Below are 23,878 nucleotides of genomic sequence, written 5' to 3'. Positions count from 1 at the left end.
GAACAAGAGATGTTAATATTATGTTATTCTTACCTTAATCCCTGTTTCCCAGACATCTGTCAACTGCCGATGCTGGCTGGACCCTGTGACGACTCGCAGATGCGCTGGTTCTACGACCCCAGCTCTGACAGCTGCAGTCAGTTCACCTACGGAGGCTGCGAAGGCAATGACAACAGGTACTTTCAATTTTGTGTCTAAATTAAACTATCCCTTATCTTCACTCATCTCATCAACCTGTTTATAATTAATGTCCACTGCTAAAGAACGTTTTTGAGCATTCATTGCCACGTTTGCAGGCATTTCCTACATAGGCTTACCCATATGTTAGAATAGACTTAAGTTTCTTTTTTGTTATAAGTCGGTAAACGAGCTGACGGATCACCAGATGGTAAGCAATCACCGCTGCCCATAGACACCCGAAACACCACAGGCGTTACAAGTGAGTTGCCGGCCTTTTGGGTGTTAGGAATGTAAGGATTGTGGGGAAATCGGGGATTAGAAATATTGGGAAAGGGGGTAATTGGGTCTCCGGTAACCTCACTCACACAACGAAACACAACGCAAGTGTTGTGTCACGTCGGATTTCTGTAAGGCCATGGTAAGAGTACATTGGGAGAATGACCGTAACCAGTCTTACGTACACCCACGCGAGTCAATAATAATGTAAAGTTAATACTGTTGATGTATTTGTTTAGATTCGAGACCCGCGAGGCTTGCGAGAGCAGATGCAAGACCGGGCCGGTGCCGGCAGCCACCACGCCGTCGACCACTGTGGCAGTAGTGAGTGCTTTATACTAAACATTGCATGGCATCCGCCACGCCAATTGGCACACCTTCAACACGGCCATACCTTTTTTAATTGAAACATATTTTTTCGTTTTCCAATAGCATCTATAAATATTAGGATATATATTCGTACTAACTAGTTATTTGATTTGCATAAAATCTTAATATTCACTGTAGAAGTTCAATTAAATGGTTGCAAGTTTTGTAAACATATGTAGTGTGACTTCTGGCAGACTGTTAGTGGCATTGAACAAGCATACGAGCATTAAAACATCTTGAAAATCCAGGGTTCGAGGTTCGGAGAGGACTTGGAATCAGAATGTAAAGTAACGGAGTCGCTCGAGGAGTGCCAGCACGGCGGCCAAGTGTGGTACTTCGCGCCAGAACAACGAGAGTGCGTGTCCCACTCCAACCGGGAGTCTGGCGCGGTCTGCAGGCACACCGGCACCTTCACGTCACAGGAGGCTTGCGAGAGGTCGTGCGGAGCCTTCCGAGGAGTTGGTACGTAGATAGAAACGGTTTGAGAGTAGCTTTTTTTTATGAAACAAGCCGGTAATCGAGCAGACGTATTACCTGATGGTAAGCAATCGCCGCCGCCCATGGACACTTGAAACACCAGAGGGAAGGGGGGGAAGATTGGGAATTGGGCCTCCGGTAACCTCACTCACACAACAAAACACAACGTAAGCGTTGTTTCACGTCGGTTTTCTGTGAGGCCGTGGTATCACTCCGGTCGAGCCGGCCCATTCGTGCCGAAGCATGGCTCTCCCACACTTAATCCCACAGCTTATGGGATTTTAGACAAAACTGTATGGGATGAAAATGATGACCAACTAAAAATACTTGTTTTATTCACCTCGCAGATGTTTGCAAGCAAGCTAAGGACGAGGGTCCGTGCCAGTCATATGTCACGAAGGTCTACTTCGACGCCGCCACCGGTCGCTGCCGTGAGTTCAGCTACGGAGGATGTCTGGGAGGCGCCAACCGCTTCTCCACCGTTGAAGAATGCAATCAAGTCTGCGAGACTGCAGTTGGTAAATACACTATTCATTACTTGTTACGATATTGTAGACAGTTACCTACTACACAATAACTTAAAAATGTAACTTGCCAAAGTATAATTATAAAGATGTTTCATAAATGATGTACTTTACGAAAGTGTATGAGTTAGAAGTAACGAATTAATTAATTATTATGAATTAGACTTTTTCATTTTTAGTGAACATTCCAGGATGTTCATAACAAGTTATAGCGGTACATAGACTCACAAACTTTCACAAGAGTTTGCCTCTTGGATTGTGACGACTGTAACCTACTTCTCAATCGAATTCATACTCTCTGATACAGCTGATCCTTGCGTACTCCCTCCTGAGGCGGGCACCTGTAGTGACTACATCCGACAGTGGTACTACGACCCAGCTTACGACCAATGTAACCAGTTCGCGTTCACCGGCTGCGGCGGTAATGCCAACAGGTAAGGACATTACAACGACCATGGACCATGGACACAGGGTCATTTCTAGAACATTGTTATAATATACAAAGAACAAAAGCTACTAAAAGCAACGCTTTATAATAAAATAATAGAGGTAATAGTTTATTAAAATATGTCAGAATATAGTGCTGCTAGGTATATGTGCATTAATGACGTACATTTTTCGTAGATTCGAGACCCGACGTGAATGTGAGTCTCGCTGCAAGCGTCCTGAGCTGCGCACCACTACCACAGTAGCCCCACAACCACCAGTAAGTAATACATTAATGTCTCTTAATGCAGTCCATTTTACAATACTTCGAATAGTTTTTAATATCTTAACGGACTTTAAGGAGTAATGAATTAATAGACTTGGTCTTGGTACGATGTATAATACACCAGTTACTTGGAAGAGTTGGAAGATAGTAGCTCATAATGTATCCAACTAAAATTAGTTATTGAGGAAGTAGATATGTGGAACATTTGACATTCGAAAAAGGCGTGACGGCATCTTCGATCAATAATGAGTACTATTTTATTGATCGGAGGGCTGTTTTCAAAGGGTTAATGCTCATTTCTCTTCACAGCCGCAGCCGCAAGCAGAACCAGAATGCAAGACCCCAACTTCACTGGAACCATGCGGCAACAACGTGACAGTGTTCTACTACGACGCGGAGAGTCGACGGTGCCTCGTCAGCGGCTTCGGAGGTTGTGGACATCCGAACTCCTACAGAACGGAGGAGGAGTGTGAGAGGACCTGCGGTGCCTTCCGCGGACTAGGTGAGAAAGATCCTAAAAAAGGAAATCAATAACTACTTTCATTTATTCAAACGAATTATGAAAAAAAAAGTATTTGCCCGATACAAGATAAAATTTGAATACGTCGAGGATAAAATTTGAATACGTCGAGGATAGATAGGTCGTATTAGAGATGACCATCACGAAAAACTTTAGGAATATCATTGCCAGAAAGTCCAACCCTCTAACCGTCTACGCATTTAGCAGTCTGTCTATAGATTCTACAGACAACTGCACGCGTTCCAGTTGCGAAACAAACTATAGGAGTGTTTAATCGCAAGGTTTGTATCAATAAATCTGATCCATCTACTTTTGTCTGCTAAGATGTGTGTGGCGCTCGCCTGGACCCGGGTCCATGCCGCGCTTCCATCCCCAAGATCTATTGGGACGACATATCCGGCTCCTGTCAACCGTACGCGTACGGCGGCTGCAATGGCGGACCCAACCGGTTCTCCAACGTCGAGGAGTGTGAGAGTGTGTGTGGAGGCACCGGACCTGGTACGTACTGCCGACATTCTTCTCCGCTCTAGTGATGGGATTAACAGATTAACGCACTCTACTTCTGTCTATTAATTTCTTCATTCCAACTTTACTTGTCTAACTCGCAATCGGAGCATGAGTGTCATTATAAGACGGCCACAAGCTTCCCCGGCAGTAGAGGCCCGCTAACGTAGTGTGTAACCGCTTGTTGCGGCGGGGCAGCGCCGGAGTGCCTGCAGGCGGTCGACACGGGCGAGAGCTGCGGGGTCGCGGCGGCGCAGCGCTGGCACTACAGCGTAGCGCACGTCGACTGCGTCGTGTTCGCGTACCTCGGCTGCGGCGGCAACTACAACAACTTCCGCTCCTACGAAGAGTGTGCGGACGTCTGCGGACTGTCGCGTACGAGCGCCCGCGATGGTACTTAACACAGCTTCCCTCCGAATACGACAGATTTGTCGCTAACCTTCTGCTTATAGCAACAGATCAATAATTCTTATCAAGAAGCTGTCATAAGCTGTCTGTGAATACAAAACAGTGGGTGTACCTGCAAAGTACCTAAACTAAGTGTATTTGTGGGGATAGTTGACGAGTCCAAGTCCCAAAGCTTGCTGTCCATCAATGTCGTCCATGCGCGGATCGCTCGCAGCTCCATGGTTGTCCCTGTGAAGGCGCTCGTTGTCAACTATGACGTCGAATGGTTATGCTTCGTTTGCACTGCTTACTAGCACGCTTGTCTGCTTGTCTATATTACACACTTGAACCTTTATTTTCTTTTTTGCACGATTTTTATTTCAGGTATGTATGTTTGTTGTTGTAATTATAATAAATTGTTTATAAAAATTGGTACAGTGAGTCACAACGTGTGTCGTGGCTTGGTGTTATCTATAGTACCTAACTAGCAAGGGGCTCTAGTAATCTAATAATACATTCATATATTTAGTTCTCTGGAAAAATTATATTTATAAACCCTTGCCGAGCCTTTTTCCAATTTTCGTTAATATTTCCCACTATAGTCTGTTAGTATTCGTCAAAACGCCATGTCCATGGACAATGTAAATATAACTAAAATACAAATTACAAAAGGCATGAAATAGAATGAACTGTGGAACTGCACTTTCGTTATATTTGTGCGTTAATTGTGGAGTTGAAAATTGTATGTTATGTTACGAACTTACAAATACATGCTTCTGTAAACAAACTATAATGTTGTAAGTGGCTCTTTATTTGATGTTGTTGCAAGGGCGATACTTTGTGTTCCCTGTGTTATATTCCTCGTGGTTCAAGAAAGCGTTATTAAGTTCAAGAGTAACCGAGACCAATGTTCGCATTCTAGATCCGAACCAAGTGCCGGTACCCGACTGCACGGCCGCCCAGCAACAGTGCGAGGCACTCGACTGCCAATACGGTGTTGCTAGATTCATGCAAGATGGATGTGTGAGGTTTGTACACATTTCTACGTCAATACAAACGGTCCACACGCTGCCTTGCATTGTTCTCACATACCTAAAGGTGACCGTGTTTAATGAGAAGAAGAGAGAACGAGTTTAGATTGTGAAACATATTATTTTTACGTAACTCTGAATTTTTTTCTCGTTCTTCTCGACACAAATGTGCATTTTGGATCGAGCAACTGGCTAGTACATTTAAATTATCAGTCCATAAATAACGCAATACCCATAATATGACGACGTTATGTACAGGTGCCAATGTAACGACGACCCATGCGTCCGAGCGAACTGCTCGTCCCACGAGCGCTGCGTGGCTGTGGCCGTCAGGAACCCAGCGTACCAGGAGCCACAGTATTCTGCTACTTGTGTCGAAGGTAGTATAAATACAAAGTGCCTCGTTACTTAGTTTCTATACGACCATCACCTGACACCTAACCCTGACTAAACAGAGACAAACGAGATAGACGACTGCGAGGAGTACGTGGCGAACTGTTCGCGCCTGCGCTGCGAGTACAACATCCAGCGCACGCGCATGCCGAACGGATGCGACAAGTGCTCTTGTGTGCAGCTCGAGACCGACTGCACGCCACTGATTGACGAGTGCGCGACCATCAAATGTAACTACGGAGTGCAGCAGACCGTCGGAGCCGACGGATGCCAGAGGTACGTCACCGCATCATTGGAATAAAAGTCGGTCTTATCAGTTCTAATAGCTATCTTTTATACTGCTATCAATAACTTAACAAGTGTTTAACTCGCAGTCCACTTGATGGTAAGCAGTTGCCGACCATGTAGGAACTTTAGAGAGCGTTCTTCCCCCGACACAGTATCTACTCTCACGTACTTTAACTTTTTACGGTAGTACGACACAGGCTTTGGGTTGTAAGTAGGTATCATATATAACATTTGTCACATTGGCACCTACAGATGCAGCTGCAAAGAGTACCCGTGCGAGAAGAAATCGTGTCCGCCAGGCGACCGCTGCGTGGTCATCGCTTACAACGATGGTATCGATTTAGAAACGAAGTACACCGCGGACTGCAGGACTGGTATGTATAAAGTGATAATGACAGGAGACGAGTTTGGTATTTTTATCACAGTAGTTATTGATTTTCCATTCATTATTTAAAATTCAACTTTACTAACAGTGTCGAAGCCTGGCTTCTGTCCGATGGATGAAACGACTACGAACGAGGTGACATGTCGCCGCGAATGTTACGACGACGCCGACTGCCGAGGAGTGGGCAAGTGCTGCAGGCGCGGCTGCAGCGACCTCTGCCTGGCGCCCGTCGAGCCGACGTCCCCGCCTCCACTCATCAACACTACTTTGGCACCTGGTAAGACCGTAATCTAGGCCGCATTTCCGTAGTCCTATAATTGCATAAACTGACCATTTTCCTCAGTACCAGCATTGTCTAAGGTGTTTTATGTAACGTGGTAGAGAATTTGCGACAAATCACTACGTGTAAAGAAAATAAGTCAGTATGGACAAGTGGTACAGGTTTACTTATCACTTGTATTAGATAATTGCTTAAACTTTTATCATCTTCACAGACGTACCAGCGCCACCACAAGCGCTGCCGCAGCAAGAGCCTGAGGTGGCAGCTTCGGAAGGTGGTAAAGCTACCCTCCGGTGTCTGTTCCACGGCAACCCTCCGCCCAAGATCACGTGGAAACATGGAGAGCTCACTGTGCGTATAACATGTGTATTTATCAGTTTCTGTCAGTATCCAGCAAAACTGTGGAATGACTTGTCGTCCGCGGTGCTTCCGAACCGATACGACCCTCAAACCTTCAAGAAATTAGCGTATTCCTTTTTAAAATGCCGGCAACGCACTTGCTGCTCCTCTGGTGCTATCATCATCAGGTGACGCGTCTGCTCGTTTGTCCTCTATTCCATAAAAAAAATCCTGCTACGTTGTAGGTAGAAAAGAGATTCAGAATAAAGCAAGAAAACCAGACTTTATTTACTTTCGAAAGCACAAGCTTAAGCAAAAAGAATATATTAAATGCAGTGGCATACATAGGAAATATCACGTCAAGTATTGTAGATCTGAGATCTGAGATACTTCTACAGATCGACGGCAGCGCGGGTCGCTACAGGCTGATGTCGGACGGCGCGCTGGAGATCGTGTCTCTATACCGGAACGACACCGGGGTCTACATCTGTGTGGCCGACAATGGGCTCGGAGTGGCCACGCAGGAGATACACCTGGTCGTCAACGGTGAGTGGGGATGAAACGTGATACTAGCTTGGGTAGAGGGTTGACAAAGCAGCACGTACTGTGGAATTTGAAGACAATTTAGAGAACAAAGAGGATTTCACAAAATAAATGACCGTGCTTGATAAAAATCATTGTTCTTGTTGTAAAAATTAAGATAAATACATTAAACCTTACAAATATCTTATTTTATTAAGGACTAAAAATACTTTTGCCGTGGAATAGAAAAAGTTTCTGTATTCTGTGACTTTTCTTATGAATGTTAAATGATTTCGTATTCAAAATGGTTGTATAACATTTGTTATTGCATATTAAATATGATAATTTACAAGTTATAACTTCAAAATCCACAGTATTACTGCCGGTAGTTAAGATTTTGCATTTGCCAAGATTAATTTAGTAGTTTGGGTTTTAAAGTAGTTAGAGGGATTGTAATTTTTATGCATTGGAGTAGTTTAGAACTAAATTTCTCACCTTTTTCTTTAATACCTACTGTAGTAACTTTCCTATTTCTTTACTAACCGCCGTACTCAGAGACATTTAATGATTACTTTAATCCAGTCCTTAGTAATTGTTTTCGATACAAAATCGTTACTGAGGAATAGTTTAAGTAATCATGAAATGTCTCTGAGTGTGGCAGTAAGCGACAGTACAAAATTTTGCGGTAAAAGTGTGTAGTTATTTCTGCATTTTTTGTTTCGTGGTTATGTACGTATAAAGCGAAATGGCTGAGAGATACGTACTACGAACTGATGCGGTTTTCATTCCTACTATTTTGGTAATAAGCCCTAATTTCGTACGCGTCTTTGTTAATTACTGTTCTTGTTTTAGTAGGTATAGGCACGGAGTACGTATAGGTCCCTATTTCTTTGTCAAATAAAAAATATGTAATGATATCTTTAACATGGTAGATGAGTAATTTTTATTTTAACGCCCGTCTCTTACGGAAACAAATACTTTCTAAGATATATCGATTTGAAATACCGTGTGACGTTACTTCTAGGTACATTTTATACGTAAAAATTACGTAGGTATTTGCTCCCATTCCGAAACTTTGATTTGTTTTGTCTAAGCATTGTTGTCTTATATGACAAAATAAAAAATACGTGTCTAATATTTTTTCATAGCCTGACGGACTAAATAGATTTGTAATTTTCATACCCCATCATCATCCCTATTGTACTAGGTAAAGTCAAGTACCTCTGTGTTATAGTTATGTATGTATAGACATTGAATAATAATTGTCTGTAATAAAATGTAATGTTGTATTCGTATCGTGCATTACCACATTACGTCCGTTGACACACATTACTCGGTAATGTATTTACTGACGGGACGTATTCTAACTTATTCATATACATGCCACATTTAAACCAAAGCGTGGGAGAGCCACGCTTCCGACTCGACCGGAGTTGATACCACGACCTCACAGAAAACCGACGTGAAACAACGCTTGCGTTGTGTTTCGTTGTGTGAGCGAGGTTACTGGAGGCCCAATTACACCCCTTCTCTATCTTCCCAATCCCCATCCCCATCAATACTTAAATTCCTAATCCCCAAAAGGCCTCTGGTGTTCCGGGTGTCCATGGCTAGCGATTGCGTACCATCAAGTGATCCGTCTGCTGGTTTACCGGCTTATACCATAAAAAAGTGGTTGGCTAGATAAACGAACTGAATCTTTTTTTACAACTTTAAATATTTACCTACTTAGATTTTCGCTACATACATGGGACAGTATAGAAATGTAACAAATTAATAATTATGAAAACTTGTCCGTCCGTCCAGAGTTATTAAGCCCTATAGGTATTTTAATTAAAGACTAAACTAACTTGTTTGTATTAATCCAATAATACTTATAACGGGTGATTTTTAAGAGCTTGAGAACTTTTTTTTAAAGAAAAACGCATAAAATTTGCAAAATCTCATCGGTTCTTTATTTGAAACGTTAGATTGGTCCATGACATTTACTTTTTGAAGATAATTTCATTTAAATGTTGACCGCGGCTGCGTCTTAGGTGGTCCATTCGGAAAGTCCAATTTTGGGTAACTTTTTCGAGCATTTCGGTCGGAATAGCCCGAATTTCTTCGGAAATGTTGTCTTCCAAAGCTGGAATAGTTGCTGGCTTATTTCTGTAGACTTTAGACTTGACGTAGCCCCACAAAAAATAGTCTAAAGGCGTCAAATCCATGTGGTCGAATAACACAAACCCAATTGCTGCGAACGGCGACGAATCGACATTTCACGGTCTTCAGCAACACTCTCAGAAACAGACGCAATATTCTCTTCTGTACGCACTGTACGCATTCGTGTGGTTGGTTTAATGTCCAATAAAGTAAACTGAGTGCGAAACTTGGTCACAATCGCATTAATTGTTTGCTCACTTGGTCGATTATGTAGACCATAAATCGGGCGTAAAGTAACACTGATTTTGGTAATAAAATTCAATGATTTGCAAGCGTTGCTCGTTAGTAAGTCTATTCATGATGAAATGTCAAAGCATACTGAGCATCTTTCTCTTTGACACCATGTCTGAAATCCCGCGTGATCTGTCAAATACTGATGCATGAAAATCCTAACATCAAAAAAATCACCCATTAATTAGAAGTGCGATAATGAATAATGAGTTATTGAAACGTGATTTTGTTTTACACTTATAAACACGTGAATTTCAATAAAGAGACAATTTGTATTATGTTTAATCCATTTGTTAGTAAGATTAGTTAATTGATCACGTTCTAAAGCAATCTAATATTGACTCGTCTCATACTTGACCCCTTGTTATCAGTCTGTCTGTTTGTGTACGTACTTACTAGTAAACAAATAATATGATGACCTTACATTTAGATAACATGATATTAGACTAATATTAACAGAGGGAATATTATTGGAAACTAAAAATCTATGCGCACTGGTATAATCAGACCACCACAGATGGGGCCCAGTAGGGCTGATGCCTGATCCGGAGCTGCGGAATACCTAGCGGGTTTACCGGGGCTCCGGCTCGACGGGCAGGTGTAGGAACGGGGTGGTTTTTAGTCAGTAACAGTCTGACACGCCCTCTCGCCTCGCCCAGGGCGGGAGAAGTCATAGGATGACCCCCCCTTAAAAAAAGCCAACAACAACGAATACTTTACCTAAAATAGATCATTTAAGTTTTATAATGTAGGTAGTATAGTTCACTCCTTAGAACGAAATTTATAAATAACATCGGGAAATAAAATAAAGCATGTCTACTTATTTCCGTTTGGCAGCGCATACGCAGGCTGCAATCTTTCGCAGTCAACAGACTTTTATCAAAACAGTAGCGCAATCTCTGGTTCAGTAGCAGTCGGTCAACTGTCCGCGTCGGTCGTCCAGCCACAGTTGTTCCTCGCGTATCTCTCGGTCCTCTCGCTCGCCCGATATGTCCCGCGTCAGCCTCCTCTCGCTCGCCACACTGCTAGCGTGCGCGCGCGCATACGAAGGTGAACGACACACTACACATCTGCCGCTCGTTGTTACATTCGATTTACCTATACATTTTGAGTGTTCCTCTAGTTGTTTGAAAATGTTACTCCGAAAATAATAAAATGATTTCCTCGAATAATACTTACTACAGAAGCACCCAAAATGTCTAACTTCATTTGTACTGTCCACCATTCCCACTGTTCAATAATTTTATGCTTAGTAGAAATAATTAACATAGAGTTTATGAATGTACCTTCGCGTACTAAATACAAAGGATAAAAAAGAGGATGCATTCACAAATTCTAACATTGGTTCGCTAACAATCGGGGGCTGGTAGATCCTGTGAGGGCGCCTGTCGGAATTGCCGGAGATGAGAATGCCGTGGTGACCGGAGAGTTGGGCTACCCGCTGTCAGTGCGGTGCCTGGCGTACGGGTACCCGCCGCCCACCGTGTTCTGGTACAGAGGCTTTGACGGAACGATGGTCCCATACAATGACGCCGTGTTTGAAGCGAGAGGCAATGTGCTCCTCATCAGAAGTCTGGCTATCGAAACTCTTGGACAATACACGTGCCAAGCGTACAACGGAGAAGGCAAGGCGGCGTCGTGGGTGGTGAATGTACGCGCGTACAGACCTGAGGGACTGTTCATTGAGAATGAGTTGTTAGTGCCACGCGTGACGCAACAACCCTGGTCCAAGACACAAGCACCTACCACCGCGGAGTTAACAACTACCTTATCCACTACTGAGGCTCGTTTACCTGTGTACACCGGTAAGACTGGGATTTATTAACCGCAAATACTTTAATGGCAGATTGTTGCTCTTTCGGTCGTTAACCTAATAGTGTGCACTAAACACAAAACAATAAGTAACTAATCAAGTACTTTAATAAATTCGAAGAAAAATTTCTCGTAAACAATAAAGAACCGATTAATCTAGTAAGTGTAAGTATTATTATTTTGTAAACAAATCGCGGTTTAGTTAAGATAAACATGGATTGGTAAGAGCAACAATCTACTATCTCCACTAATATAAAGCATGGCTTGTCTGCATGTAGCATGTTTATGTATTCAGCTTGTGTTCTTCGCAGTATAGGTACCAGCATGTATTTTAGTTGAGCTTAAGTAAACAAAATGTTTAGAGTTAGTTGGAGCAGTGGTAGCGGACTTTGAAGCTGGTATGTATACATAGGCGGTGATGATACATTGAATCACTTTGTTTGGTAGGATGTGATAAAAACATGAAGGTTCTCCGAATTTTCAAATGACAGACGCCTTTATCTCATTCAATGTTGTCGTGTGATATATATTATGATGATTTATTTATAGTATTATTTGTATTCTATTGTATTTATGTGTTTCATTTAATGTTTTCGTATAAATTTCACGCAGTGTCGAAATTGATGTCAAATTAGGTAAGTACCTACGTGTCTGCCTGTGAAGACTTTTTTAAATTTTAATAGAACTCGTATTTATGTCCGATAAGTGGTACAGCATCGCCCACTATGTGAAGTACCTACCCAAGTATAGAACTAAAAATAAAACTGTTGAAATACACAGAACACCTCTGCCAACCACATTCAGGAAATTAGGGCGAAGGAGGCGTTTTGTAATTGTTATCTTGATGAATGACCGAGTCACATTTATATAAATTACCTAGATTTAATCAGTGCCGGCGTTAGGGGGGGGGGGCGTGATGGGGCAGGGCGACAAATTCTGGGGGGCGCCGATGCCGCCACCGATGGGATCCGCAAAAAACTAACACTTGATATTGCTTCCCTCAAGTGGGCGCCACAATATTTTCGCCCGGGGTGTCAGTGGCCCTTACGCCGGCACTGGGTTTAATGTTTATATAATTTACCTAGACAGTTATTCATGTCCCTGGGACGCATCGGACTTCAGTGTTCCGGTGTTTTCATGGTTGTATCTACTGTAGATCCTGACTTACAGGAGTTGCAGCGGTTTGGGAGGTAGAGGCGGGGTTTTCCCAAAAAACAAATTATAGGTTCATTTTATTTCTGAACAATGTTTTACGTAAAGTACTTTTGTGTGACAGCTGTATATTGCTTTCTGTATAATTTATATCGTTTCTATAATCATTAAAAAGTCCTCGAGATTTACAATAGTTATGTTATAAAAATAATTAGATATACTAGGTATATCATTTGTTTCTCTTATAAAGATAGTAATAAAATATCTTCATTTAAATTTATTATTCAAAATATAGGTATATTATTTATCTTCTATTTAGTATGTAATTATGTATTGTATTATATTTGTACATATTTATATTATGTTATTTTTAATTAACAATAAATAGGAAAATTGCATTTTGAAATTAAATGTATTTATGGAAATCACCGACCGACAGGTACCTAGGTATTTACGACCCAGGTAGGTACCACCACAATAAATGATTATACACTGAGTGCACTTTTAAATCAAATAATGGTAGGTACCTACGGTCAGTATGGCGCAATGAAATTGCATTGCCGTTAATGCAGTTCATCTCTAAGGGCCCCGGCGAGTTCGAAACTAATCGGGCAACCCCAAAGTAATACCAATAATGAAAACATTAAGTTATATGAACATAAACTGTGTACCTACATTATTTAGTTTATTCTCATGGTACATAGACATATAAAAACAAAAATATATCAGATGATTGTAACATATCTTGGATCTAAGTAGATCTATTTCATACTTACCTACCTATAAAGTACAAAGCTTTTATAAAACTATTATTACAATGTATAATTCTGTGTGTGTAGTGCCGGTGAGCGCGCACATGTCCTCCCCGTACTCAACGCTGAACGTGGGCACAAGCCTGGAGCTGACGTGCGAAGTGGATGGGTTCCCGGCGCCCGATGTCTATTGGACGAAGGGCGACGAACGTCTACAGCAGAGCGAAAGGATTCGTATTACTGGTAAGTTCTGATCATTTTACCAAACAAATCATCAAGTTTGTTTAGTATATAGGTGCTTACCTATATGCTAACTGTTTGTAGTAAGAAGCTTATGTACCTAAAAGCTTTGGCTCCGACCATCTTAAATCTATCTAAAAGCCATCATAATTGAGCCTCCTGTGAGTGAACTGCGTAGGTACATGCCAAATATGAGATCTCACGTAATTCCATATTAAATAAATATATATTTTACCTACATACGCAAACGTTAAGTAATGTTTCCTTATAATTAATAAATAAGTAATACCTTATTTGTTGGCGGGTTTTCCTGTCGCTATTCAGACTATGACAAAAGAAGCTGTTGCTTAAGATTTTATTTTGATATTATGGTAGCTTCGTAAATTCTACTAGTGGTAGAAGGAAAAGGTTTGAGCTTTAATCACCACGCTTGCTCAATGCGAGTTGGCAATTTCAAACTTATAATTAGAAATTATAAGCCCAGGTTTCCTCACGATGTTTTCCTTCACTGTTTATCAGTGGTGTCTAAATAATCTTAGAAAGTACATATAACTCGGAAAAAGTCACATTGGTACTTTGCCGATGGTGGGTTCCTAGGTTTGGAACCCGCTCCCAACACGACAATTGTTTCGACGACAATTTATTCATGAATGTTTCGCTGCAGGTAGCGAGGTGGTCTCCCGGCTGACAGTGCTGCAGGTGACAGTCGCAGAAAAAAATGTAATCAGCGGGCTGTACGCGTGCTCACGCCAGCAAAATATCCTACAGCTCGCAGACTGACTACTGCAATAAGTAAAGCAGATCAAATGCACGTACAGCGTAAGTATTATTCCAAGTAACACAGTGAACAATATACCCATAAATTAACTTGAGAGGTAAATACATACAGAAGAGAAGTGAATAAAAAAAGAAAATATAAAAGTGAATGAAATTTTGTAACATATTCACACACCCATTCCTTTTGAATTCAATTTTACAGTAAACATTTTTCTAGCATGCAAGTCAAGATGAAAACAGTGTAATCACGACCCTTTTCTTCGTACAGGAAGAATATCTCAAAGTGAATTTGAATAATGTGACTACTATGAGCAATTTCCATTAAAATATCTGTCCACAGCTATCAGGCTAAGCTGACTGTAAAAAACGGCAGGTATCGATTCTGCTACAATAATGTAAAGCTTTTTTATTAGCTTTAAATGACGCCATTTGTCTGTCCACAGTGAGCAACTGGTACCAACGTTATGTAACTAAATGCACGGATAATCCGTTCTTCGCCAACTGCGACCTGATCGTGCGCAGCAAGTTCTGCAGGCACAAGTATTATTCCAAGTAAGTATAGTGGGATTTGTTCGTCTTACGGAGGCATGACACGCAGTGACTGTTTTATCTAAACGATTGATAAAGACGAACCCGGATCCGAGTGACACAGGTAGATATTTATGAAATTTACTTGTAAAGAAAACCTTTACAAATTAACAATAAAGCGGGGTAAATAGAATTCGATAAATAGGTATAGGATACATATAATCAAAAGACGAGAGAATGCGTAAATTAATAAAAAAAGTAGTTTTGCTCTCTAAATATCAACATGTTGTCATCTATCTCACAGACCCGATACAACAAATTCCTGGTACTATACAGAGTCTATCGAACCCGCGACTCGTTATGGTATCTTTGCCCGCCACTGCGATATTCTGATTTTAGTTTATTCACCTCAATAGTTGTTTACAGTAACCTATCATACTTGCTACGTTCATAATTCTAGACGCTGATGGTATTATAATAAGTAGGTAAGTAGTATACTAAGAAAATTAGTTGTAAAAGAGGTGAACGAACCTAATATCGTGAACTCCGAATTTAGTAAACGGAATCGAACCTACTTACACCCGATCTTACGATTCTAAGTTTGAAATTGGTTGTTTTACGGTACCAATATGCGACCACTTCAATAGAGTTATCGGCTCAATATAATGGTTAAGATTAATTCAAATAGAAACAAAATCGATTTAAAACCGAATCAATTGAACCCTAGTACATTAATGTAGGTAGTTTATGCTCGCAATAATGATCCCTACCTACGTAGTATGTAACTTAAATTATTAGCAACAGAAATCTTTTAAAACAGTAGTGTTATGAATCAGCTGATACCTACGTTTTCTTTGAAGATACGAGTACTACTTTTTTATTGATTGTTTCTGCACTCTAAGATTTTGAAAATGTGTTAGTTGGTGATTATTTTTCTGTTATCTGTATTGTTTGCCTTCACTTACTATATTATTTATCTAAAATATTATTGTTTTTCAAAATAAATAACAATTAGAATGAGCACATATTATGAGCAATCGAATAACATAATTGCTTTATTCCCAGGTTCTGTTGTAAGTCGTGCGTGGAGGCAGGCCAGCTCGACCCTCAGGAGGCAGAGGTTCAGGCAGACCAGCCCTTGATGAAGAAGAAGTAGACGGCTGCGCAGCACCGTACATAGTATAAGTGCGGCCAGACGCGACCGACAGCGACGTTAGGATAGAAATAATACTCAACACTACTTAATCATGTAAAGTTAAGTTGAAATGTTAATGAATGAATGCCAATGACTTGAACAGCATCACATGCTGCCGTCTGTGTAAATGTATTGTCTTTACAGTTAGTTATGCTAACTGCAAAGGTGATTAGTTGTACGTGTATCTTACTTCGTTACCCGCTCTCCTGTCGGTCGCTAGTCCTGGTACATTCGTTATTGTTTCATGTGCCATAATGTAATAGAATGTTACTCGTGTGCAGCGCCCCACGGCGCTCCACAGCGCGCATGTACGACCACGCAATCATACCAATAGATTTAATGTAGATAGGTATTACTTGAACAAAACTATTTTTATGTAAATAAATATTTTTAAATATGTCACAAACTCCATCTGTGATGGAATATTTTGAGTAATTTTACAATTTCTATAGTTAGTTAGTCAGAAAGAATATTATAGTAAATAAATTATTTATACAATAAGTTGTCTAATAAAGTGAATGTTTAGCTCGTAGGGTGGCTAGTTGACAGTCATAATAATTTGTTTAAGTGGAATCCTTTTCTATAATTGTGACGATGTAAATAGATGGACAATAAAAAACGTATTAGCAAAATGTTCTGTTTAATTATATTACCGCTCGTCAGAATTAAATACAAAGCTGAATATATGACATAAGTATAGACAGAGTGAGGGCGAGGCTCGTTGGACCCCAGCAATATATAGAACAAGTCAAGCTTAGTCTCGAACACAACACAACATAATCTAAATAAATTACAATTTGTCATAAATATACCCGGGCAGACGTGACGTCAACAAAAGAAAAACATTGCGATAACATAAATTTTTATTTACATTCCGAAATTCACAATCAAATGTAACAATAAAGTTCCTACGTCCAACTTACCTGACAATGAAAGTACAGCGAGAAACACACGAGTCTACTGGTGATTTATCTATATACACACATACATCCACAAACGTCACCCCACCGACCCCGACCGACAATGCTCGAAGAGGTGGCTAGGCCTGTACATAATTTACTACCAAACGAGTTATACAATTTATCCTTCGTATAGTTCAGCCGCCTCCGACTACTCTTATAGAGCATACAGCGATACATATCATTATATATTCTTAGAATACAAAAATTAAAACAATAAGTTATATACATCAAATTATAATTTCATGTACACGAGTCGTGACGCCAGTACGTCGCGATGTCTTCGGCCCGTACTTCTACTCCTGCTTAAATATCTTACCGGGCGCCGAGCGGGCCCATTTTAGTATCACAATGTGTGTTAAACTAAACGGAGGTCCCACTAAATCCTAAACGCCTACTAAAAAAACTATAAAAACCGAAATCTTCTACTACAAAATAAAAAGAAAATTGTTTACGAACAATAAACTCGCTAGAAACGTATGGCGAGCGTACGCAGGGTGACCGGCAGCAGTGGCAGCTTCCTACTTGTACTTTCATTGCGCTCGGGCGCCGGGGCCGGCTCAGTCCAGGACCTGCGACACGATCTTCTCCATGTCGTGGTCGATCTCGTCGTTGGTGGGCGGCGCCGGGGCCTGCGCCGCGGGCTCGGGCGCCGCCGGCAGCTGGAACGGCTCGTCCAGCTCCTCCAGCCCCGCCGGCACCGGCAGCTTGGCCAGCTCCTCCTGCAGCTTCACGTAGTGCCGCTGCGGGGACACCAACCAACGTTACTACCCGTCCACTACATCACTGTACTACAGTACACAGTAACAGCGACGGCCTGCTTACCTTGAGCGCCATGAGGTTGAGCTGTATGCTCCGCTGGGTGCGCTCGTCCCCGCTTTGGCTCTCGAGCTCTGTGATCCAGTTCGCCACCGTCTGCATTATTTCATTACGTTTTATCCAGAAGTGGGTCTGGATCACCTGTGAACATTCATTGTTTAGTAAACCTCTCTCCAACCAAATCGTGGAATGAATGAAAATAAGTAAGTAGTAATAGTAAGGCAGTAGTACCTCCTTGAAGCAGGGCTCTGGGTTCCTGAGGTGGTCGAGCATGGCCCAGCGCACGCAGGCCTGGTAGATGTTGGAGTTGTACTCCAGGGACGCGCTGGAGCCGACGCGCGTGCCGCGGCTGCGCTCGTAGCCCGGCTCGTTGAAGTACGGCTCCGGGACTAGGATCAGGGACTGGATCGATACCAGCACCTACGGAGGATACGAAAACGTGAATGTTGACATTCTAAAACTAATTTCCTAATAGTTTAGAATTAAAATAATTCCTAGCTTTCAAAAGTCACTAGCAGAAGCATTGTATAGTACCTGTAGAAAGCTGGAGGTGTGTGCGTTCCACTTCTCCTCGGGGCGTCCGTGCCAGGTGTTGAGCACGGAGAGGCAGACCTTGCCGTCGTTGTACAGGTTGGGGTTGAAGCGCACGGAGTGGCGGCCCGTCGTCTCCAGGTTGATGAGCATGGGCACCGCCGGGTACTCGGCCGGGAAGTATACGTCCAGCACGAAGCAACCGTTCGCGTACGGCGTGTCCGACGGACCCGTTATTAGGACCTGCACAGTAAACATACCAACTTAATACCGTCGATTCCTTCACGCAGTCTCCTTTGACAAACAAGTATGTAGTTGTTCATAAGATTGTATAAGCAAGGGTGTGGAACCTTCATGACGTCGAGTCGGTCTGCGTCGGTGCGCACGAAGACGGAGGAGGAGTAGGAGAGCGGCAGCGAGGTGGCGAGGGTGGCGGCCTCCTGCGCCAGGCGCTTCATGCGCGCCGGGTGCGCGCGCTCGCCCGCCGCGCGCACGGCGCCCTCGAAGTGGTACGGCACCAGGAACCGGAACCCGCTCTCCGCGCACTCCGCTATCATCTCGAACGTCTCTGTAGCCAAACATTACCGCTATAGCGTCTAGTCTATAATACAGTACAGAGTATTCCAAATATGACATGCTTGTAGTACTAACCGAATTGCATGGTGCGCATGAGTTCAATGTAGCGCGCCTCCCGCGTGGCGCCACTGAGCGGGGCGGGCGCGCCGCTCGCCCGGCCGGACTCCGCCTCGTTCTCCGACCGACATAATAACGCCGACGTTGCCTGCAACGACAATTATTATTTGAATCCGCTGAAATTCTGTACCATTCTAAGATGGTCATAAACCTAACATGAATAACTGACTAAAGAAAGATGAGGTAAACTTACTTGTATATCAGCAATGAGCGCGGCGAGTCCCTCGTCCTCTTCTGATAATTCTGAATTACTTGAAGTACTAAATCTTTGGCTATATGTCATTTTACCGAATATATTCTTCTTACTCATTCTGCAATACAAACAGACAATGTGATAAGTATTGAAATGACTTAGTTGAGTGGATGGATTGTAGTAGTGGTACAATATGCAGTGTACCTGAGCTTGGTGGCGTAGGAGTTGGTGGTCCTCGACATGCAGGCCAGCAGGCGCGGCAGCGGGCGCAGCGCGGGCGCCAGGCGGCGCGCGCCCAGCGCACACAGCGCGCGCGCGCAGCGCAGCACGTGCACGTACAGCGGGATGTGCCGCGACATGTCCAGCACTGCGGGGAGACATTATCATCTTACTTGCTACACTATTGCAAACGTATCCACCTAACTGTTAACTCACACCGAGACGATACTGGAAAAAGCCCGTGACGTCGCGCTACGCCGTGGAACGCACCCCGACATAGATTACCCAAGATACATCGAGACGTGACGTAGCGTACGGTCCGAAGGTTGACGCTGTTCAACACAGCTGAAAGTTGCTTTCAGTGCCGCTTTTTAAAATCGTCGCGTCGCGTCTCAGTGTGAGTTAACATGAAAATTGTGAATATAATATAAATAATAATAAATATTTCCCCAAACTGACCCGAATCGTTTCTAAGATAGGAGCAGATGGCAGGTACGAGCGAGCTGTTGGCGATGAGGTCGATGAACTCCGCGGGTAGGTCGTGTGAGTCGTCCGAGTCCTCCCTGTCCGTCGACTCCGCCGCGCCCTCCTCCGGAGGCCACTTCTCGCCCGGGTTCATATACGACGCTAATACCTACGGGCAAATAAACAACACTTAATTATGATACTAGTTCCTTGAAATATCAATCAAATATGAAAAAGTATACTAAATCTTAAGACAGAGTTGTAGGTGGATGAGAATAAAATGTTTATTTACGTGTATCTTATGTTTTCATTACCGCGAACAAAAATTATGTTTTCATTCTTTATTGCTAGGATCGCTAGTGTAGAAAAAGATCAACAGTCTAATAACGAAACAATAAAAAAAAAACGATTTGCTAAAAAGTGGTTATTGGTCACAAATTACAAACATGGCTTTACATAACATTAGAACACAAAACAGTAACCCCACAGTACCTGCAGTAGGACAGTGACGTGTTCCTCCTCAGTCCTCTGGCGCACGAGTGCTTGCTCCACGTTCCACGACTGTTGCGTGGACCCGGTGCCGAAGCCCGTGCCCTTCGCCCAGTACAACTGGCTCTTCTCTTCAGACTTGCCCGTCGATCCATTTGAACCTTGGCTGTTCTGTAAATTGGTAAAAGTGTATAAACACAATATGCCGAGGATACGCGACCGAAGTTCGGCATGATTACGCCTGCAATGCTATTTGAATTACTTGCGACACATTATGCCGAAATTACGTTGCGTTATAGCGTACAGCCGAACTTCGGTTGGGCGTAAGTTCAGGGGCAATTCGGCGGCAACGTATTCTGTTGAACTGTATTGCACAACTGAACGTATAACGTTAAGCCATAGTCGTGTTTAGTGATGGGATGTACGGCTACTTATGGATAGTGTCGATATTTTTTTAGAATAAAAAACGAATATCGTGCGTCGTTCAATTATCGTTCTAAAAAAACCTTTAATTATGTGGGTAAATCTACTGTAGACGCGGCTCTTCGCCAGAACCACAGTGACATTATCTGAGCACAAATATGTAGTAGGCATTTTTCTAGACATTTCCGGCACCATTGATAATGCGTGGTGGTACTTAATCTAATATATACAAACTAATATACCATTGTTTTCTTCACGGTTCTGTAAAACTGAAACTCTGAAACACCTCAGGGCTCGGTCATAAAATATTTATTTTGACAAGTATATACACGGAGTTACACTGCATAACTAAATAACACACACATTAATTAAAAAAATTAAAGAGAATTAAATGTATGCTGCGAGTATCGATAGCGATAAAAAAGATTTTTCTTATGTCCATCCCTAAAGAGAGACGTCAACGTCATACAGGCATCTGTCAGCCGCACCTTGTTACAGCGCACAAGGTATAATCTAATTTGATAACATAAACTGTAAACTAGACATATTGTAGTGTGCTTTGGACACTCCATAGTATTTGAATGACATTATTGGTTAATTCTACTGAGGAATTTGTCATCAAAAGTTGGACATAACAATGTATTTATGAAGAGTATAGTAGAGCAGACAGTTACATCGTTGGAGTTGGGCCGATGGTGCGTGAAGACGGCGAGGCAGGCGAGCAGTAGCCGCACGGCGCCGCGCTGCAGCAGCGCCCGGCGCAGCGCGCGGCCCGCGTCGGCCCGCAGCGGCGCGCGCTCCAGCAGCCGCGCCACCACCGCGAACGGCAGCGTGCCCAGCGACCCGCGCGCCTCGCCGCGCGCCTCGCCCACCGCGATACTCCCTGCACGCAAATATTACTACTTACACATACATTCCCGCACTTCCACGGCGAGCCAAAGAACGCTGGCAGTCATGTAATTTATTATAACGTAACGTAACGTCACGCTTTTAATGCCCGAAGGGGTAGGCAGAGGTGCACATTATGGTCCATAATGCCAATGTACACCCACATTTCACATTATTAATATTTTAAGTCCCATGTAATAAATAGGTGGTGAACTTATTGCCATATATCGGGCACATTTCCAGACTCCGTGCTACCACTGAGAATTTTCGAAAATCCGAAAAAAGCCAATTAGAAGTATTACTGAGCTAATTTATTATAATAAGCGAAATTGTTTGAACATTGCATTCTAAGTGATGCCTTACGTCCGTCCTCGTCGTGCGTGACGCCGAGCAGCAGTCGCAGCAGATGGCAGGCGCGCGCGCCCTCGTCCAGCAGCGCGTCCGCGTAGCCGGGCAGCTTCAGCAGCAGCCCCAGCGCCAGCAGCGCGTGCGCCGGCACGCCCGTGCAGCCCGCCTCCTCGGCACCGCCCCCCGCCCCGCCCCCGCCTGCAGCTACGCCCAGCTCCACTACCTCCTGCGTACCCAAACACCAGTATAAATATTACCTTCTACTCTACCACCGACCTTTTCTTTTCTTTCACTACTGGACAGCTCAGCTCAAGACAGATATGACAATGAATCCATAACATTTAACTTTTAAAATACCGTAAATATGACTTAGATCCTTTGCATATAAAGCCCTTCACAACTTTCTTAGCAATAGCAAATATTTCACACATTACGTAATCAAATATAGTACGTACCTCGTAAGGGTCATCAAGTTTGACCCAGTCGAGGTCGTGGTGGTGGTGTACGAGCGCGGGCGGGTCGGGCGGGGGCGCGTGGGGCCGGGGCAGGCGCGCGGCCACCAGCGCCAGCCCCCCGACGGCGCCGAACCACCGCAGGATGGCCGAGCCGCCGGTCGAGGCTGCCGAGCTACTCGTGGTCCCTGCACTGCTGGAACTGGGACCAGCGCCCGGACTCGAGGGACTAGTTGACGATGCGCCCTCCCACATCGGACCAGACCACGCTTCTGTAATAATATGTATTCATTTCAATACACACTTATACAAATTAAAGAAATTAGTTTAATAATGTGCAAGGATTAGACAGTTGAGGAGAAGAGGTGTACATACCGCCGTTGGTGTTGAGATGCAGCGTGAGTGAGAGATGCGGCCCGATGGTATGGGGCACGGCGGCCGTCAGCTGCGCCAGCGTCGTGCTCGGCGGGATGAAGCCCTCCAGCCCCGGCACTTGCACGCGGATCGACGACTCTATCAAATCTAAGCACATATTTATCATGTACTAACTACTCCACAAATGTACTACACACTACTTTATGTTTAATTATATTGTTTGACAAATAGTACGCGTCTATAGGTGTCCAGTGTGCATATAGTCGAGTGTACTCACCATCGGTGACGGACAGTACGGACGCGTCATTGCTGGTCTTAGTCTGTCGCTTCTTGTTGTTCTGCTGTTTGAGGGAGGTGTTCTTGACGTCCTTGACGCGCTTGTCCTTGGAGGCGCTGGCGGCGGCCAGGCTGAGCTCCCAGGCCTCCGCCACCGTGGTGATGGCGGTGTCCGAGGCGCTGCGCAGCACCGACGTACCGGCCGACGTGGGGGACGAGTTCATGCATACTTTCGTCGTGTCCTCCATTATGGGTACTGAGGAGCGATACATACCGTGAGCAGCGAGCTTAGTACGGCGATGGAGCGAAATGCCGGGTGACAATGTAGCAGTATGTAGTATGTAGTAGTATGTAGTATGTAGAGTATGTACGCACCGGGCGGGCGGTGGTCGGCCAGCACGTCGCGCACGCTGCGCGCCAGCGGCAGCGGCAGCACGGCGTGCGCGTGCGCCGCGGGGTGCGCGCCCGCCGCGCCCGCGCCGCCCTCGGCCCAGCGCAGCGACACCCACACGCGCTCCGGGGACAGGACCAGCCGCAGGATCAGCGCGCGCGTGAACCCGCTGATACCCTCTGCACGCGACAATACATACATGATAATCAAACACACTTACGATATTATATTACGAACAATAAAACTCCCAAAACTATTACTTGACCGTCTAAACGGTT

At 43.7% G+C, this 23,878-nt stretch overlaps 2 protein-coding genes and 1 long non-coding RNA gene across 8 annotated transcripts in view; 2 read left to right on the top strand and 1 right to left on the bottom strand.

Moving 5' to 3' along the window:
* Positions 1 to 14,359, top strand: part of LOC118275461 (papilin) — a 110,290-nt gene extending 95,931 nt beyond the window's left edge. The window contains exons 39-57 of the mRNA XM_050695643.1: positions 53 to 176; positions 696 to 780; positions 1,074 to 1,287; positions 1,650 to 1,820; positions 2,134 to 2,260; positions 2,451 to 2,532; positions 2,848 to 3,040; positions 3,383 to 3,556; positions 3,761 to 3,955; positions 4,872 to 4,977; positions 5,239 to 5,360; positions 5,436 to 5,649; positions 5,914 to 6,035; positions 6,135 to 6,323; positions 6,541 to 6,677; positions 7,064 to 7,211; positions 10,994 to 11,428; positions 13,427 to 13,582; positions 14,244 to 14,359. Of these exons, the coding sequence (XP_050551600.1) occupies positions 53 to 176; positions 696 to 780; positions 1,074 to 1,287; positions 1,650 to 1,820; positions 2,134 to 2,260; positions 2,451 to 2,532; positions 2,848 to 3,040; positions 3,383 to 3,556; positions 3,761 to 3,955; positions 4,872 to 4,977; positions 5,239 to 5,360; positions 5,436 to 5,649; positions 5,914 to 6,035; positions 6,135 to 6,323; positions 6,541 to 6,677; positions 7,064 to 7,211; positions 10,994 to 11,428; positions 13,427 to 13,582; positions 14,244 to 14,359 (3,110 nt within the window). The remainder of the gene's footprint in view (positions 1 to 52; positions 177 to 695; positions 781 to 1,073; positions 1,288 to 1,649; positions 1,821 to 2,133; positions 2,261 to 2,450; positions 2,533 to 2,847; positions 3,041 to 3,382; positions 3,557 to 3,760; positions 3,956 to 4,871; positions 4,978 to 5,238; positions 5,361 to 5,435; positions 5,650 to 5,913; positions 6,036 to 6,134; positions 6,324 to 6,540; positions 6,678 to 7,063; positions 7,212 to 10,993; positions 11,429 to 13,426; positions 13,583 to 14,243) is intronic.
* Positions 14,360 to 14,820: 461 nt separating this feature from the next.
* LOC126910921 (uncharacterized) lies at positions 14,821 to 16,711 on the top strand. Its single transcript, XR_007705513.1, has 2 exons — positions 14,821 to 14,908; positions 15,950 to 16,711. It is a non-coding gene; the product is annotated as an uncharacterized LOC126910921 (long non-coding RNA).
* LOC118275459 (baculoviral IAP repeat-containing protein 6) overlaps positions 16,703 to 23,878 on the bottom strand; it is a 50,331-nt gene continuing 43,155 nt past the window's right edge. For 5 of the 6 annotated variants that reach the window (XM_050695266.1, XM_050695267.1, XM_050695269.1 and 2 more), the window contains 16 exons: positions 23,585 to 23,779; positions 23,211 to 23,465; positions 22,934 to 23,080; positions 22,562 to 22,830; positions 22,122 to 22,332; positions 21,545 to 21,753; positions 20,451 to 20,618; positions 19,953 to 20,127; positions 19,479 to 19,641; positions 19,275 to 19,392; positions 19,040 to 19,169; positions 18,739 to 18,956; positions 18,392 to 18,631; positions 18,089 to 18,277; positions 17,864 to 17,998; positions 16,703 to 17,781 (listed from right to left, as the gene is read on the bottom strand). In XM_050695266.1, the coding sequence (XP_050551223.1) occupies positions 17,599 to 17,781; positions 17,864 to 17,998; positions 18,089 to 18,277; positions 18,392 to 18,631; positions 18,739 to 18,956; positions 19,040 to 19,169; positions 19,275 to 19,392; positions 19,479 to 19,641; positions 19,953 to 20,127; positions 20,451 to 20,618; positions 21,545 to 21,753; positions 22,122 to 22,332; positions 22,562 to 22,830; positions 22,934 to 23,080; positions 23,211 to 23,465; positions 23,585 to 23,779 (3,005 nt within the window). In that variant the 3' untranslated portion in view covers positions 16,703 to 17,598. The remainder of the gene's footprint in view (positions 17,782 to 17,863; positions 17,999 to 18,088; positions 18,278 to 18,391; positions 18,632 to 18,738; positions 18,957 to 19,039; positions 19,170 to 19,274; positions 19,393 to 19,478; positions 19,642 to 19,952; positions 20,128 to 20,450; positions 20,619 to 21,544; positions 21,754 to 22,121; positions 22,333 to 22,561; positions 22,831 to 22,933; positions 23,081 to 23,210; positions 23,466 to 23,584; positions 23,780 to 23,878) is intronic. The other variant, XM_050695268.1, reaches the window with a different exon arrangement.

The sequence above is a fragment of the Spodoptera frugiperda genome, chromosome 8 (genome assembly GCF_023101765.2).
Source record: "Spodoptera frugiperda isolate SF20-4 chromosome 8, AGI-APGP_CSIRO_Sfru_2.0, whole genome shotgun sequence".
Taxonomy (NCBI): Eukaryota; Metazoa; Arthropoda; class Insecta; order Lepidoptera; family Noctuidae; genus Spodoptera; species Spodoptera frugiperda.
This window is presented reverse-complemented; position numbering and strand designations above follow the sequence as displayed.